Source organism: Leuciscus leuciscus, assembly GCF_965113295.1.
Source record: "Leuciscus leuciscus genome assembly, chromosome: 23".
Taxonomy (NCBI): Eukaryota; Metazoa; Chordata; class Actinopteri; order Cypriniformes; family Leuciscidae; genus Leuciscus; species Leuciscus leuciscus.
Window position 1 is genome coordinate 23,729,331 of NC_138747.1, and position 17,088 is coordinate 23,746,418.

The 17,088-nt window shown below is 36.4% G+C and overlaps 1 protein-coding gene across 25 annotated transcripts in view; it reads right to left on the reverse strand.

The window, feature by feature from the left end:
* The window catches only part of adgrl2a (adhesion G protein-coupled receptor L2a), a 109,668-nt gene that overhangs the window by 47,632 nt on the left and 44,948 nt on the right, over positions 1 to 17,088 (reverse strand). For all 25 annotated transcript variants that reach the window (XR_014202132.1, XR_014202133.1, XR_014202134.1 and 22 more), the window contains exons 3-4: positions 13,159 to 13,372; positions 5,042 to 5,151 (exon numbers count right to left, since the gene is read on the reverse strand). Coding sequence is in view for 19 of the 25 variants with exons in the window: in XM_082156698.1 (XP_082012824.1) it covers positions 5,042 to 5,151; positions 13,159 to 13,372 (324 nt within the window). In the remaining 6 variants the exon portion in view is untranslated. The remainder of the gene's footprint in view (positions 1 to 5,041; positions 5,152 to 13,158; positions 13,373 to 17,088) is intronic.

Here is a 17,088-nt window from a genome sequence, read left to right on the forward strand (position 1 = left end):
TTACTTCCATGTCGAACTGCAACTAAATTTCCCAAAAATTTGTAAAAATGTATTTCGGCTTAGAGTCCTGCACGGGTTCGGGTACCGAATTTTGCTCAAACGGGTGAAAAATATCCAACTGTGTCGGATACGGGTGCGGGTCGGGTCGGACACGGGGGAAACACAGGTCTAAAACAATCACATGCAAACGTAAAAATATATGCATATTTTTAGGAACACATCTACAAAAATATTCCTGTATTTCAAGTTGATACAATAATTTAAAATCCACATCAGTTTATTTGTGCCCACGCGCCACCCCTCCCAGGATCTATAACGTTACCTAGGCTACTACTTTCACTTTGAAAAAATCCTCATAACTGCTTGCAGTCATCGAGATGGATGCTGAGGAGTTGAATAAAAGAATAGCTAGTGGAGATTGTAAATTTGTTGACAATACGTCATCAAAAGGCAAGTCCAGTGTGTGGGAGAAATTTGGAGTTATCTGAAGAAAACAATATTGTGCTGCAGGCATTTTCGTGTTGGATAGCCGCAAATGTGGAACTTCATCGCCGAGGAAGCACGCAGATAACTGTGGTAACAAACCAAGCAGTTCTATCGAACAGTATTTTTCAAATTGAACACTGTTCAGTATGTGTGGTGTGCAGGGCGTGTTTGAACCCATAATTGTCAGCAGGGGCGTAGCACAAGATCCCGGGCCCTATGCATAGGCCTAGGCAGTCCTGATGGGCCCCCATGTTCCTCAAAAAAATAAATAATAATAATAATATGGCCTCTGCTGCACACATTAATCTGTAGACCTAGATATTTATAGCGTAATAACTATTAACTGTAAATGCTTAGAGTAGCCTGATAATTTGTCATGTGTGCACACACATTTTAAACCTCCTTTTAACATTCTCTAGCCTACTTTACTGTGGTTACTAAGTTTAAGCTAAATGATATTACTTTTTTTTTTTTTATATATATATATAACACTCAGCGTAGGCTATATAATTGCTAATTTTAGATATTATAGCCTATTAATTTAAAATTAAACAGGTTTCAATTTAGGCTATTATAATGGTGTGTTGTGCAAACAGCATTGTTAGTGTACAGTTTATTTATTTAGCCTTTACCTCAGATTACATGTATAACCAAATTATCATCTGAAAGTGTATGTTCTGCTCTTTCAATGGGTTGTCTCAGTTGATTTTTAGCACTAACGATCGCGGAGATATTCAAGCAGTTTAGCACTACAGATTTCGTGTTCTAGATTGTGCTCACCTTTCTTTGAAAATAAGTCAGTTACCAATTGTTTCCCCTCATTTTGTTTTCTTTCCTTCTAATGTCGTTCCTTTCATTTTGGGGGGCCTGATTTGCCTTGCTTTGAGAAAGAAATTTCTACAGCAGAAGTTTGCGCTCCTCCAGATGCTCAACTAACTAACATAAACAAAATGCGTGCAGATGGACTAAACCATTTGGCACATTAGCAAGGGGTGGGACCAGTCAGTCAATCAACAAAGTTATTCAGCCAATACACTAATTTTACATTTCATCTGACATTCATTAGGCAATTTAATTAGGAAATGAAAATATCCAGGTAACATAAAATTAATTCCAGACTTTCCCTTTGGGGCCCTGGTAATCAGTACTGGTTTTACCCCCAGTCGACGCCCCTGATTGTCAGATGTAGGCTAGACCAGAGTCATAGAGAGAGAGAGTTGCGACACTCCCATAGACCTCCGTTGTAAATAATGGCGGCGCTTTTAACCGCCTACTTCCGGGATATGAAGATCGGAATAGTTCCAAACACTGTCATTTGGGCGTTGGACACCATTCACTTACATTGCTGCGCGTCGAGTTGTTCCAGAGTTAAGTTGCCGAAATGTCGACCTCTTTTGAATTGTCAACTGTCTATATTGTATCAGAGGCCCTTTGCGATGCTTATACTGGTCTTCATTTGTACATGCACAGCGTAATTATTTATATTTTATGTTGGTTGTTTCAACCAATTTTCAAGCACTGCCTGCTAGCTAACGTTAGTTAGCTAGCGCGACTTCGTCAGCTAAGAGTTCGGTAATGAATCGCTACCACCTTTATAGCAACTTTTATTTAATTTAATTTTTTGGGATATACTAACTTTTCATTATGTTATTATTGTCTTGAGTGAAGCGGCTTGTGAGAACAATGCTGGACCTTTAGGATTGTTATGGCCATCACCAGTCCTGTCTGTTTCATGGATCACCTGCCCCTGGTTTTTGTTTTTCTTGTTCACACACACAAGCACACATTTTTGTTGTCTGTTATTGTTTAATAAAAAATATTTTATTTGAAAACCTTCATTTGTATCAGCCATGCTTAAATTCGTTTTTAATATGTTATAGTTTTGATAATGTGTATGGCTTAATCTTAAAATAATATTCTTAGTCTTAACATGATTATGTTTCACGTTGTGGTCCTGGGGGTGGCCACTTTCATCAGAAGAAGTGAGCTAGCTTCTAAGCGAATTCTGAACGGACCGCCACGGCAGACCTCTTTGCGTGATCACAAAGGTAGGCTAATGGCTAAATCTAAATTTATAAGCAAAATCACGGGAATCAATAGCCTAATACAGCCCAGTTGTGCTAAAATAAATATCATGAGACGTCCATCATCAGATGAATGATATGGAAAAGTTAAGTTAGAGCCGCTAAAGCCAGTGCTACTACCCATGCGAACATGAACACTAAGCTTTTCCCTCCAAAAATATAGCTTAAAACTTATCTCCAAATGCAAAACTGACATTAACAAAATGCAATAACAGCTGAAAAAGTACTTGGGTGTGTGTTTTATTTTATATTTACCGTTCAATAATGCAATCGCTGCTGTCTGTCCCATAGAAGAACATGACAGCCAGCGTACGTTTTGGAACTATTGGGGCTTACATGAACCACGTGACAGCCATAGCGGCGACATCAAAGAGTGTCGCAACTCTCTCTCTCCATGGCTCTGGGCTAGACGAAATTGCGTGGCAGATAATAGGCTTGTTCGACTTCATACAGCTCTGCGCAGACCGATCGGCGGCTGACTTGAAGCAGTGCATGCCGGTTAGAAATTTTGTCCGACTTGATACAGCGCCGACGCCACGTGACTGTGACATATGCCATCAAAGTACCGCGAGAGCATTTCGAGAGTAGCCGGAGAACTCAGCCAGCGCAGCTTCTCAAGAGCGGCTGCACTGGGCTGCAGGAGGGCTGATGACGACACAGCTGTCCCACGATTGGCCGGATTCACCGCATGACAACGATCACGTGTGTTTCGTGTTTATTCGAACACCTTTAGTTACTCTAAAGCTCACAAATCAGTTTTTTATAACAGTAAACACTCTTTTCATGTCGTATGTTATATTGTGTCATGTTTATCAAATTAAAACTGATTAAAAAACGTATAGACTCCACTTCATTAATAGTAGCAATTATGTTGAACTTTATTATTGTTCAAACAGACGCTGTATGAAGCAGTACATAAAGTAGGCCTACGCTATTGAATGAAAATGTCTCTGAAACATCTGTGTATTATTTGGCCAATATTACATTTATTTCACTTCAGCTGTGGTAAAGTACGCGAACACCACGTGAGCGGTTACGGGAACCAGAAAGTGTCCGACTTCACGTCTCCGTTTGCAGCTCCTCCCCGCCTGCACGCGGCTACTCTCGCCAATCGGTTACATCCAGCCGCAGCCGATGTCGAACACACCTATAGTGTTGTAGCCGCGTCTGTTACTCAGTTTTGTGGTAACCTTAGCCATGTTCTTCATGTACCGGCCTTTTGACAGTTTCGGCTGAAGTTGTCCTTGTGTTAATTGTCGTTTTAACTTCTGTATGACCTGGCAATAAACATTTTTGTAATTGTGTCTATAATGTGATTGGCTAAACTGATTTTATTTCGGGTGCGGGTCGGGTGTCGGTTCTATTTTAAGCGGGTCGGGTCGGGTGCGGATTTTAATTATTGCTGTTGACGGATAACGGGTCGGATGCGGTTTGAAGCACTGCGGGTACGGGCGGGTGCGGATTTACAAAATCTGACCCGTGCAGGACTCTGTTTCGGCTATTTTAACGAATATTCACTAATTCAAAAACTGAGACCACACAACCTTCTTCCACCTGTTTTGAGACCTCGTGCCTTGCAAATTGTAGCCAAGATGTCATATGACTTATTTTTAACAACAGTAGCTTTATCTTTGGCACTCTCTCATAAAGCCCCGACTGGAGAAGCACCCAGGCAACAGTTGTTGTATGCACAGTCTCCAATCTCAGCAACTGAAGCTTGTAAATCATTGGTCTCTTGGTGGTCTCTCTCACCAGTCTTACACGGTCACTCAGTTATTGAGGACGGTCTAGGTAGATTTACAGCTGTGCCTTACTCTTTCCATTTCTTAATTGTTGATTTAACTGTACCCCAAGGGATATTCAATGACTTGGACATTCCCTTGAATCCATCCCCTGCCCTGTGCTTTTCAATTACATTTCACTTTCACTGTTTGGAGTCTGAAACTTCTGCAATAATGAATGCCCAGAAGTTGGGCCTTCTAGATAGAGCTGTATTTATACTACAATCAAATGAAACTACTTAACTTCTCACAAGTGATCTATTTAACACTGACTTCAGAAAACATATTAGCTATGCCAATGATTGTCCATGTGTGTCATTCGAAAGAGTTTTGTCTGTGTGTGTGTGTGTGTGTGTGTGTGTGTGTGTGTGTGTGTGTGTGTGTGTGTGTGTGTGTGTGTGTGTGTGTGTGTGTGTGTGTGTGTGTGCGTGTGCGTGTATTTTTTAACTATTTTACTTTTGACATGAAAAAGTCTATTTTTTAGTTGATCAGTGGCAAATGCTGTACAATGACAAAACCTGTAAAAGTGCCAACTGAACATGTTTTATAAACACTGTATCATCAAGGACAAAAACTGTATCCTGGAGAAATACATTTGAAGGCACAACCAAAAAAAAATGCTTTTAGTCTTAAACATAAATATATATATAGATAAAAAAAAAAAAAAAAAAAAAAAAGGCTTATACTTACTGTAGGGAACACATTCATACTGGACTTCAAGGTACTTATACGTTCCAGGGCAGGGGTCAGGAAAAACATCTGGTCCAGTGATGACGATGCACTGCGTTCTGTTGTTACACCTGAATGGAGCAAGAGAAATATAAAAGGAAATCAGATGAGTAAAACACATACACACAACACAAACACACACACAAATGCCCCAGAGTTTAAAGGAATGTTCTGGATTTTGCTCTAGCAACAGAATTTGTGGAGTAATGTTGATTACAATAGAAAATTAAACTAAAACTAAAAACGTATGCATTTTGGCCGTTCATTTACACAACAACATTTTTGAAAATGATACTGTTCTGTAAACTATAAAAACTTGAATTTGTGAAAACGGTTGTGCCACTTGCATTCAGTCTATAGGTGCACACTGTAAAATAAATCTGTTAAATTTACGGTAAAATAACGGTAACTGTGGTTGCCAGTACTTTACCATAAACAATAGGGTAGAAACATTTTAGGTTTTACAGACTTAACTTACATTTACAGTAATTTATCTGACATAATGGTAAATTACCGACATATTTTTAGTACTAATATTTGTTTTGTACCATTGTAATACACTGACAGCCACCAATCACAGTGGTGATTAGAGTCATTTGATGAATCAAAGCTCATCACAAGCAGCTTTTCCACAAGCTGAGAAAGATATTACTATTATATCAAAGCTGCACAGTGTCATTCATACAAGCACTAAACACCATCATGGTAACACACATGAAATAAAAAAAAAATGAAATAAACATTCATTTAACTACATTTAATGTAACATAAAACCAGAATGTACATAACTGAATTTTTTTTTTATAAATAAATAAATAATAATAATAAGAAACACTATGAAGAAAGTTATTTCAGCAAAAATACATCAAATGTGAAGTGTCACGCAGGGAATTGTGGGAATGTCATTTACGTTTTTCACTGTAAATTATACAATAATTTGAATTTACTGTAAAATGTATGGTTAGATCTATTACAGTTATTCACCGTATATAGTACGGAAACTTTCTGTTAACCAATTAACAGTTTTTCACCATAGCATGTTTACAGTCTTTTACCGTTAAAATCACAATAATTTTTTTCACAAACTTCTAGCCTGGCATGCATAATTCAGCCTTTTTTGTTGTTTTCGCGGATTCATGTGAACGAGGATCGTTTTGACAATATTATTGTCTGTAACGAAAAGCGCAAAAGAGTGGTGGTGTAAGCGTACCCTAAATGGTTTTTGTGTTAAGCTTAACTTGTATTGAACCCTGAACATTCCTGTATCAATCAGCTGTGAATACAATAGCTGCTCTTGTGGCTCACATCAAACCTAGAGCAACCCTGCAGACAGAGCTGATGGACGGAGGGATGGTGGCCCAGAGCAGGAACCAGATAAAAGACGGCGGGAATTAGCGGAGCGGATAGATGCCAAAGTGGACCTTTTCAGCCCAACGACAAAGATAAACAGCCTCATCTATGAGTGTTCATACCTGCCAGCACATGAGTTATACATCTGTATGAATCCCCCCTGGGGCCAGGCTGATTGTACCTATGATGGATTCATTTTCCCTATATGCCATTTCACTCAGAATGAACTAACCATCCCTCCACTGCCTGTTTAACAGGAAGTCATGCAGAAGGTGGTTTATGTGGGTTCTAGGAACTAAAATTAAGCACATCAATAAAAGATAAAGTGCAGAAATGATCTCATGGCTTAGAGACATGGTGTACAGCAAAATGCTGAAAAAGTAGCGGCAGTGTAGTCCATCAATCTGTGTCACGTTGTTCCTGAGGTCTGCATCTATGCTGTCCCCTGGCTAAATCTTCTAAGCAACTAAATATTTCCCTGAAAAATAATGGTTCAATTTAGAGCCAAAAAGGTTTTAAAGCCTTAAACGTGTTTGTTTGTTTTTTCTCCCCAATTTCCACAAATAACTCTACTTCTTTATTAACCATCAATATACTTGTTTAAAAAAAAACAGAATCCAAAACAAAATAATGGTTCAATTTAGAACCACAAAACCTTAAATGCTGTTTTCTTTTTGTTCCACAACTAACTTAGTTGCTAACAAAAACAAAAAAAATATGTTTATATATGTATATGTAGTGTTTGTATAGTATTTTTGTTTTATTTTAATTTTTTCCATGTTATCCATTCCTGTTATGGCAAAGCTGAATTTTAAGCAGCCATCACCTGGTCCTTCAGAAATCATTCTAATATGCTGATTTGGTGCTTGAGAATTTCTTATATCAATTATATTGTTAAAAATAGCTTTTGTTGCATCAATTCAGCATTTTATAATGATTTCTCAAGATTCACGTGACACTGAAAACTGAAGTAATCAACTGAAAATTCAGCTTTGATCACATGAATGAATTACAACATAACAACAAAATTTTAATTGCAATATTTCAAAGTTGGAAATACGAATTTGACCAAATAAATGCCTCCTTGGTGAACATAAAAGACTTCTTTCAAAAAAATTACAAATCTTCAAGATTTCAACTTTTGAATGGTATAGTGTAAATGTAACATCAAAATGTTTTATTTTTATTCATTTTTATTATTATTTTTATCTCCAAAAGAACTATAAAGCAACTCAGAAACAATGAATTATTGGTCTTTTAGAAGAGAACCACTGATACATATGTTTAGTGATGTTTGTTGGGCCGTATCTACAGACCAGGATATTATTGTAGATTTTAACATGAAAAATGTATGTTGTGTCTCACAATTTCTGAGAATAATGTAGGGTGATTGTCCTAACAAAGGTCTTTGGTTTGGGAATAGAGAGCATGTTTTACTGTAAGCGCAGCACGTTTTTCTGACCTGGCCTTGGGGCAGCATCTCTTCCTGCAGTAATTTCTCTTTACCTCAGCACGCGACCCTGACAATTCATTTGTCTTATGTTCTATTTGCTAATAAACAAATGGAGACTCTTCTTTTTTTCCTTTCTCTTAAAAGCAGCGAAGCACTGGAACTGAGTGCTTCTCCGTCCACAGCTGTGAATTCCCACGGGTAATGTTTGAAGATGAAAATTTATACATAGACACGAGCTTTGCTGAAAAAACACGTCCCTCATATGGGAGTTTCTTTATTAACGAGCACTCATATGTGGTAACAGATGAGGATATCAGCATGTTTACCCATATAAATGAATTATAGATCTAAAATTATAACACACGGCCAAAGCTGGTGCCATAATGTGGCGATTGGGTGTTTGGTTAGTTGTATTATAGGGAGACTGTTCCCATTCATATTTCATTCAGTCACACAGTGTTGTTCATTTGCATAATGTGCCATGTGAATAAATTATGATCACAAATTATCTTAAAAGAGGAAAAAGATTAATAATAACGTATGGAGTCAAAATAATGGCATTAACAAGCCTAACAATGTTTTATTATTTTAGAAAACTTGCCTTGATACAATATAGATGGAATTGACACATCTTTATTTATTTTATTTTTTTTGTAATGTATTTTAATGTTTTAGTTTTTTTGTACTATATTTCTTGTAGTGTTAAAATGTCATTCTTAATGTCATTTCTGCAATTACTTTTAAGCTTTCAATACCAGTTTATTGGATACATGAAGTTACATCCCATCCAGGCCACACAGGTGTAACTCATCACATTCATCCCAACATTTGACAACCACAAATACGTATTATTTCACTAATTAAAGCTAAACTTGTTGTGACTGAAAAGTGTGTGTGTGTGTGCTATCTTTCATCAAGGGCGTTTTCACACCTGGCTCATTTGGAGCTTTTGTTTTGGAACCTGGTGCATTTTCTCCATTAGTTCAGTTTATTTAGGAATATACGAAAAATAAATAAATAAATGAAAACAAATTCTGGGTAGGCTTGGTTGAGAAAAAAAAGCAATTCGTCCCAAGGTTTTTATTTTTTAATTTTTTAATTTTTATGTTGATTAAAAACAAATCAAATCAAATCAAATCAACCTTTCTGCACCTGTGCTCTCGTCATAAGTTGAATTTATAATTTTAAATATAATTAAATATATATAATCAGTGGGAATGACAGCTACATTAATTTAGTGTTTGCATGTGACACAGAGGAAACTCTTTACTCACGTGTGACATGCATAAACACATTTTGGTACATTTGTTGCCTTGTGAAAGCAAATCAAACCAAGAAGAAAATGCAACATTGCAACAAATTAAGTTCCTGTTCCGGAACAAAGCAAACGACCTACAGGTCTGAAAACAGCCTTAAATAAACTCCACTTGATTCGATATTTGTTATCTAATATAATGACATTTATACATTTTAATATGTGGACTAACTGTTCAAATACTGGGGCTACTGTATGCTAAATTCCCTTTCTCATAATGTTCCTGTTAGCCGACAGTTGGTGTTTGCTCTTCACACCACAGTCACACATTAAGCAGTTTCACAGGACGCCCCTCATTAGACAGATCTCTCCCTCCTAAAGTCTGAAAACTCACAGAAGCAATGCTTTCAAGATATCACAACATTTACAGTAGAAATTTCAATCATTTAAGCAAAGCAATTGTGTGGTAAGTTGGAGGAAATGTTTCAGTCAGGAAATCTGGACTTCGCCAATGTAATATAAAATGGCCACACAAAAGAAAAAAAGATATATTACAAATGAGATTCTTTGATATATCAGTTGTTTCAAGCAAATTAACTGATGTGTATAATTGTTGAAACTAGATATAAAATAATCTAGACCAAAATATGTCCCCACAAGGACAAGGATTTTGTATATTGCCATATTTGTGGTATGTCCCCATAACGTAGTCGTAGGGTATACCTGAACCACACACACACACACACACACACACACACACACACACACACACACACACACACACACACACACACACACACACACACACACACACACACACACACACACACACACACACACACACACACACACACACGTTTTATCAATCAAATTCATTATATTACTAGAATATTGTTGACAGGAGGCTGCTTTGATTGGTGATCTGAGTGATACAGTGATACAGTTCTTGACTGATCTATAAAAACATAACAATATATAATAAAGCACTTCTAAGATGATGCAGAGCACATTCTGTATTTGTCACAGTAACATGACATAAAGTAAAAAAAAAACACAAGGAACATAACTGCTCAATATTCAAAATTTCATATCTGCATATGAAATAAATTGATCTATATTATCATTATATCTATATATTATTATATTTATTCTCTGAATATATGCAGTGTTATGGCAGATAAGCTAGTAATTCACTCATGTCACAAAAAACATAACCACTTGTTGTTTGAATCTTTAGTTTAGGAAGAACCAGATTTGTTTGTAATAATAAACATTAATCGGGGAAAACAGTCAAACTGAAAAGGACAGAGATCAACCGAAGAATAGATCATCATGCATCCAATACAAAGTAAAACAAATCAAATCCTAGAATGAAATCAAATGTAAACAAAATTATGGCAGTATAATTGCAGTACTTTGATATTAAAAAGCAAAACACGATTTCTATTGTCTGTTCTGAACTAAACCTCACTTCCTCTATTCATTGCATTAAAGCAGCCCGAACCTCACATATCTAATTCAATCAGGAATCATGGGCTTTATTTAAGGCTTTATTACCAGGCCAATAAATTCCCAATGCTCTGAATTCTTAAACAGGTGTAGCTGTTGTTTCTAGAAGCCTGTATTTACGGTGACTTATGAAAGCTTAATCTGCAATGCTTGAAGTATTCACTAATACCATATGTACAGAGGGAGAGCCGTACACGGCTGTGCGCTAACGCTGGTCTTCTGAGAGCCATGCGGACGCCTCTGTCACGGATATTAATGGTGTGAATACAGAACAAATTTCCCCCGTACAGCACTGCAGCCGTTCCCTCATGTTCCCCAAAGCAGGGTACTTAGCAGAGCAAGGACGACAGGAACAAGAGAATTTCTGCAACAAAAGTTTTGTTTCAGATGTGTTGCTAAAGGACTAATGCAAAAACTTAAATAGTAATTTGAGCACAGCTGTGCTTATAAGTTAAATAATAAGTTGATTAGCCACGTTATTTTGAAAAAAAAAGAAAAAGAAAAGCGCAGCACACATATTTCTAACTTGTTGAGCCATGGTTCTAATGCGAGTGATCCAGTCTGCAACATTTTTAAATTCCATTCCCCCTATGTCTTCCCAATAACTTCCCGTTTCTCTCAACACTCACAGAATGCCAAATGCAAGAACAATTTGGCTTTAGTGAATAAAGGACTCGACAGTTGGCAGGAATTTTATTATAATATGAACATTTATATTCCTTGCATTAAAGTGCAACTTCACCGATTTTCAACCCGCTTTGTATTGTTATAATATCGGTAGTATATGTAAATTAACAATGTTTACTTATTCTCAATGTTATCTGGACCGAGAAATTATTATTTGTTAAAAAATACAAAATTTGTTGGCTCCAGGGATTTGGTGAAAACTATAGATTATACTTTGTGGTAATATGGAGCAGCTTTATTACCTGTATGCGACGGGGTTTTGTTTTGGGCGTTGGGCGGAACTGACAAAACAGCAGTTTATTTCAGTTTACCCCTTCGTTTGGCTTAAAACACTGTGTTTGTGGTCATACAGTTTGAAATGTTGACTACAAACAGGCAGGTTTCTCAGATTTTCCATGGAGGCATTCGTATTTAATAAAATAAAACTAAACTAAATGTTTACACTTTGAATTATTTCACCTGTCAACCAGAAGTTGACACCATTATGACTAAATGTTTGCTAAGAAGTGTTTCCTACTAAAGGCGGTATTTAGTTAAGCATATCCATGGCAGACTGGTGGGAGTGGCCTTAGATGACAACATGCCCATTACATTATGGGTGTTGAAGTTTTCCTAACAATTTGGTAAAAGGACCAAATAGACATTTTAATCTCTGTTCTCTCAAGTCAGGTAGCACCGTTTTTTTTTTTATTTTTTTTTTTGTTGCTTTCTACTGTATAGCCAGGCTAGTTTTATTAAAAACCCATTTTGCCGGCGGTGAAGTGTCCCTTTAAGTCATAAAAAAACACTTTAAAATGTTCACCTGTTTGTCGCAAATATAAATAAACTAAAAACAATTCTATTGTCAATATAGGATAAAAATATACATACATTTTACTGGCTTCTCTGATGTTGTCCAGATATTTATTTTGGACCCTCCTCTCAACAATATCTCAATTGTCTAATGTTCAAAACAAAACACAAAAAGACCAAGAGAAGTGTATTACAAAATAATGTAGAAAGTGCTTCTAGTTGCTCGAATCCTTATATAATTCCACAGTATTAAACAAGTTAATAGGCGACACAAACCCATGAGACATTGCATGAGGTGTTTATATCAATTAATTTGATATAAGCCTATATAAATCAACAGTAAAAAAAAAAAAAAAAAAAGAGACAGTTTTCTTTTACAAAGAAATGAAGTTGCACTGAGTGAAAGCTTCCATTATTAAGTATAGTAATCTATTATTAATGTAACTGTAGCAATGACAGATTGTGAAGTTATTGGTGATTCATTATTGACCAGAAAACTATCAAGATGAAAAGTGCACAACAATGCAATTTCACATCTGGACTTCTGCAGACCTGCGGAGGCAAATCCCTGCCTAGAGTTCCTGTGTAGATTAACACCCACTTGAGACGCCTAATTGCCTGCAGCTGAAAGGACTAATTGAGACGCCACATTTTCAAACCTTTTCCCCCACGAATCACGACATTCTTATAATAAGCTGAGCGGAACTGTATGCCACTCCCGCAGCAATACGTATCAAAGCCAGGCTCACACATCACTTCCTGTTTTTTAGCACAAGCCTCCAGATGCACGACACTGTCTAAGCTCAAAAGAAAATCGGATATGAGTGCATTGAGATCTGTTTGGTTTGGTTGTGGAGATTGTGGAGAGAAATGTTCTTCATGCACGCCACTGAAGATGCTCGTATTCATGCACTGTGTAATCAAAGACGGCCAAATGAGAGAGAAGACACGTTTTGAAGAGATAGTTTAGGGAAAGGAGGGTGAAATGTGACAGATCTTAGCATGGAAATGCGTTTGCATGAAAGAACTTGCCTTTGAGACATGATTTTGAATGCATCGGGCAGATAACAGTTGATGTTCTCCATTTGAAAGGGGTCAGCATCGCAGATCTTGTCGTCTGTCCGGCCATAATTGGCAGTCTCAATCATGATGACATCACTTCCTGGACAGCGTAGGTCAATGGGATAACCCTCGCAAGACAGCTCCCGCCTCACCAGACCAAACGGCATAGTTGCCCGGCTAAACCCTGAAAGAGAGAGAAACTTTAGGGGGGAAAAATACTTTTTTTCTTCACTGAAAAAAGTTAATTTGCTTAAATATAACATTCTCATAACTGCAATGTGAAAAAATGTGATTAGATCATATTATTGAAATTGTAAAATATTTTTACATCACAGTAGGAGTAAGATAATTGATCATTTGGAGGAAAATAATACCACAATGCTAAAAACTATATTATAACTATATTTATAATAATTATATAAATAGTTTACCAAAATAAAACAAAAATACATCAGTGAATTCCAAAGATGTTTATTATTATTATTATTATTATTATTAATTTAAATGAATGACAGATGCAACAATGCTAACAATCCATGTTACAATAATTTTATGTAATTTTATGGAAGGGTGAGAAATGCCAGAGAACAAGAGAGATACAGTCAGTAAAAAAAAATCTGCTATTGTGAACAGCATCAAAATGTCTGTGTTGAGAGTTAAATATGGTACTGAGTTCATACATCCAGCCAATCACAGGCCCTGACCTTAAATATAGCTCTATTTTTAGAAATTAATCTCACATGCAAAACAGAGCGCCGATGCACCAGAAAATACGTATACAAAAACCAATTATGTGCTATGACTGAGAATTACACATATCCATCTATCTAGAAGGTGTATTTAAAAAGCAAACCAAACAAACTATCATTTGAAAAAAATTAAATTAAATAAAAATATTAGTAGAGGTCATGTTTATTTCTTAGGTGCATCATTTTTTATTTGCCTGCTGCATCATACTGTAAATGGTGTTAAAATGTGTCTTGTTAAAAATTACATAATTTATTAGAAAGATTCATAACCTGAGAGAAAGACTGCTGTTTAATCTATATTTCCTCCAGCAATGTGTATAAACGAGGCCACATTAAGTAAAAATCCATCTAAAATCAGTCTGTACAATTGATTTATTCATGTAAGTGAAATTATAAAGTCAACATGACTCTGATTTTTTTAAATGAAGAGGAAAATAATCTGTCTGCTGAGAAGCTTCTCCTGTAATTATTCAGTCAGAACACAGTCACTGCGCGTTTTATCCACAGCATTTCCCCCTGAGTTTGACATGCTGAGATGTTCTCAAAGACACTGACAGCAAAATGGATTCAAATGACTTTAAAAAGTCCATTCAGTGGAAATCAAATCTAGGGCTGTTGAACCAAGATTTATCGCTGGGTTTTTTTCAGATCTTTAGTCATTCCTTGTGACCATTGGAAACGAAACACAGCAGCAAGTTTTGACTGATGACAGGTGTTACCGCCTCACATATGTCATTTTATAGTGCGTGCTGCTCAACAACATGCAATTCACTTTGTGACTCTGTAAAACCACCAGTGAGAGGTAAAGCTTAATAAAATGCTAACTGATAGTTTTGAATCTGCACTAGCATTCAAAACCATTGTAAAATGGCAATAAAATAGTTGCTACACAACTAAAAAAACGACATTACTTGGGTGAAATATTGTTTATTCAAATATCATTATTATTATTTAGATATTGGTATTGTTTATCTGTTGCCAACATTTTATAAAAAAATAAATAAAAAACAATAGTACTTTTTTTTCTCTCTAAAAATTACACTACTGTTCAAAAGTTTTGGATCAATACGTTTTTTTGTAGTCTGCAATAATGCATTCAATTGATCAAAAGTGACAGTAAAGACTTTACAATTGTCACACACACACAAAAAAATCTATTTAAAATAAATGCTGTACTGCAAAAAATGTAATCAACAAATCCTGAAAAAAATTTGTTTTAACAATATTAGGAATCTGTTTTTAAAATTGATAATAATAAGAAATGTGTCTTGAGCACCAAATCAGCATATACAAATTATATATATTTACAAATTATTTATGAAGGATCATGTGACACTGAAGACTGGAGTAACGATGCTGAAAATTCATCACAGGAACAAATTACACATATATTAAAATAGAAAACAGTTCTTTTAAATTGTAATAATATTTCACAATCACAACATTACTGTTTTACTCTATTTTTGATCAAATAATTGCAGCTTTGGTGATCATAAGAGACTGTAAGAGACTTATTTTAAAACATTCAGCATTTTTTATCGTGTGCATATTTTAAAATGGATCTGTCGTGGGTTGCTGAGCTGGCTTATTTTAAGCGAACAGAGCTCATGAAGCATTCAGGTAAATTGACATAGATAATGTGATTAAATCTGATCATGATTTATTTGCTCAGGTCTTTTCTGTCTTTTTGCTTGAACATTTATGGTCATGGCCTCTTTCCCCTGGCCTACATTCCACCGTACTCTAATGCAACTCGATTGCGAGGTCACAATGGTGTTTGAGCGGATCAATGGGGCTGCGGCGGTGTCCATCAGACCGATCTGCATTATCTCACTCGGCCCTTTTCCCTTCTGACTCCAACTACACAGGAATAGCACAGCCAAACCCGCCCCCTTTTCACCTCATCCGATCGACTCTGCTAAAACTCTCCGTTTTCCTGAGCTGCGGTTCTGCCACATGCAGCAGATTTGATCCTCTCAACCACACTCCATTCACCATTTCACCAGAACGCCAGGAAAACCAGAGTATGTTGAGGGCGTGGAAGGGACGATAATGAGAAACTTCGACGTGTTTCTGCGGCCTGGCATGTCGAGTTTACAACACGCGGTACTTCCCAAGTGTCTGGGAATTACATTAAACGCATTCCCATTGCCAGAGCCCCGAAACGCCCACCAGCGCAGTTCATGCATCATGTAGTCTGCTGGAGCCTGCTTCATAAACAGCTTTCCAAAAGCAGGACAATTGATTAGGCCTGGAGTCACTGCTGACTCACGCTGTTATGGACGGATATTTCAGGACATGGTCAAATCTATACAGTAGAGAGAGAGAGAGAGAGGGAAGTAAAAATGGGACAGACTTTCAAATCTAATTAAGGGGAAAAGACTTCATTCTGTGAAGAGGGATTTTATACTGTAAAAATGTTACAAAGCAGATTAAAGTAGTTCAAGCAGGCTGGAACATTAACATTATATAAGTTAATGAAATATATATTATAGCAAATTCCTTGCTGCTACAGCTTTTAAATGTAAAATAATTTTTAAGATTCAAACACCGAACGCCTTTAAAAGCGTTTCGTACATCTCTCACTGCTGACTAACATTTTCTGACAGTAAAGGAGCTTCTTACTGCAGATTTTAAGCAGTTGATTAACTAATGAACAGTTTTAATGATTTTTGTGTGGGGCAAATATAGGACATATTACTCCTGACGTGTAAGACAAACGCCCCCAACAACCAGTCTATTAAACCATCAGATAAAGTCTAAAGGTCAATGATTATTCAATTCTAGTAGATAAATGTGTCCTTCATGACCTGCTTAAAGGCTGGCCCACGCTAAAATATTTTTCAAATCTTCAAAATGTCAGAGACCACAAACAACAAACATTACGATAAAAATAAATCATAGATTTAACAGATTTATTCCAAGAGTGGATATGTTCCAATAGTTAAAGTGCCACGATGTGACTAAGACAGCACAACACACACTAACAGATTCCATTCACAAACAGCCAGATTCCCAACAGTAAATGCGGGAAATCTAGCAAAATATCTTGTGGTCAGATATGACTTTAGAATAAACAAACATGGCGGACGACGGGACAGAATAATGCAATAATAATGTTTGGACTGCTTTTTACAGTACATTTTCAGGA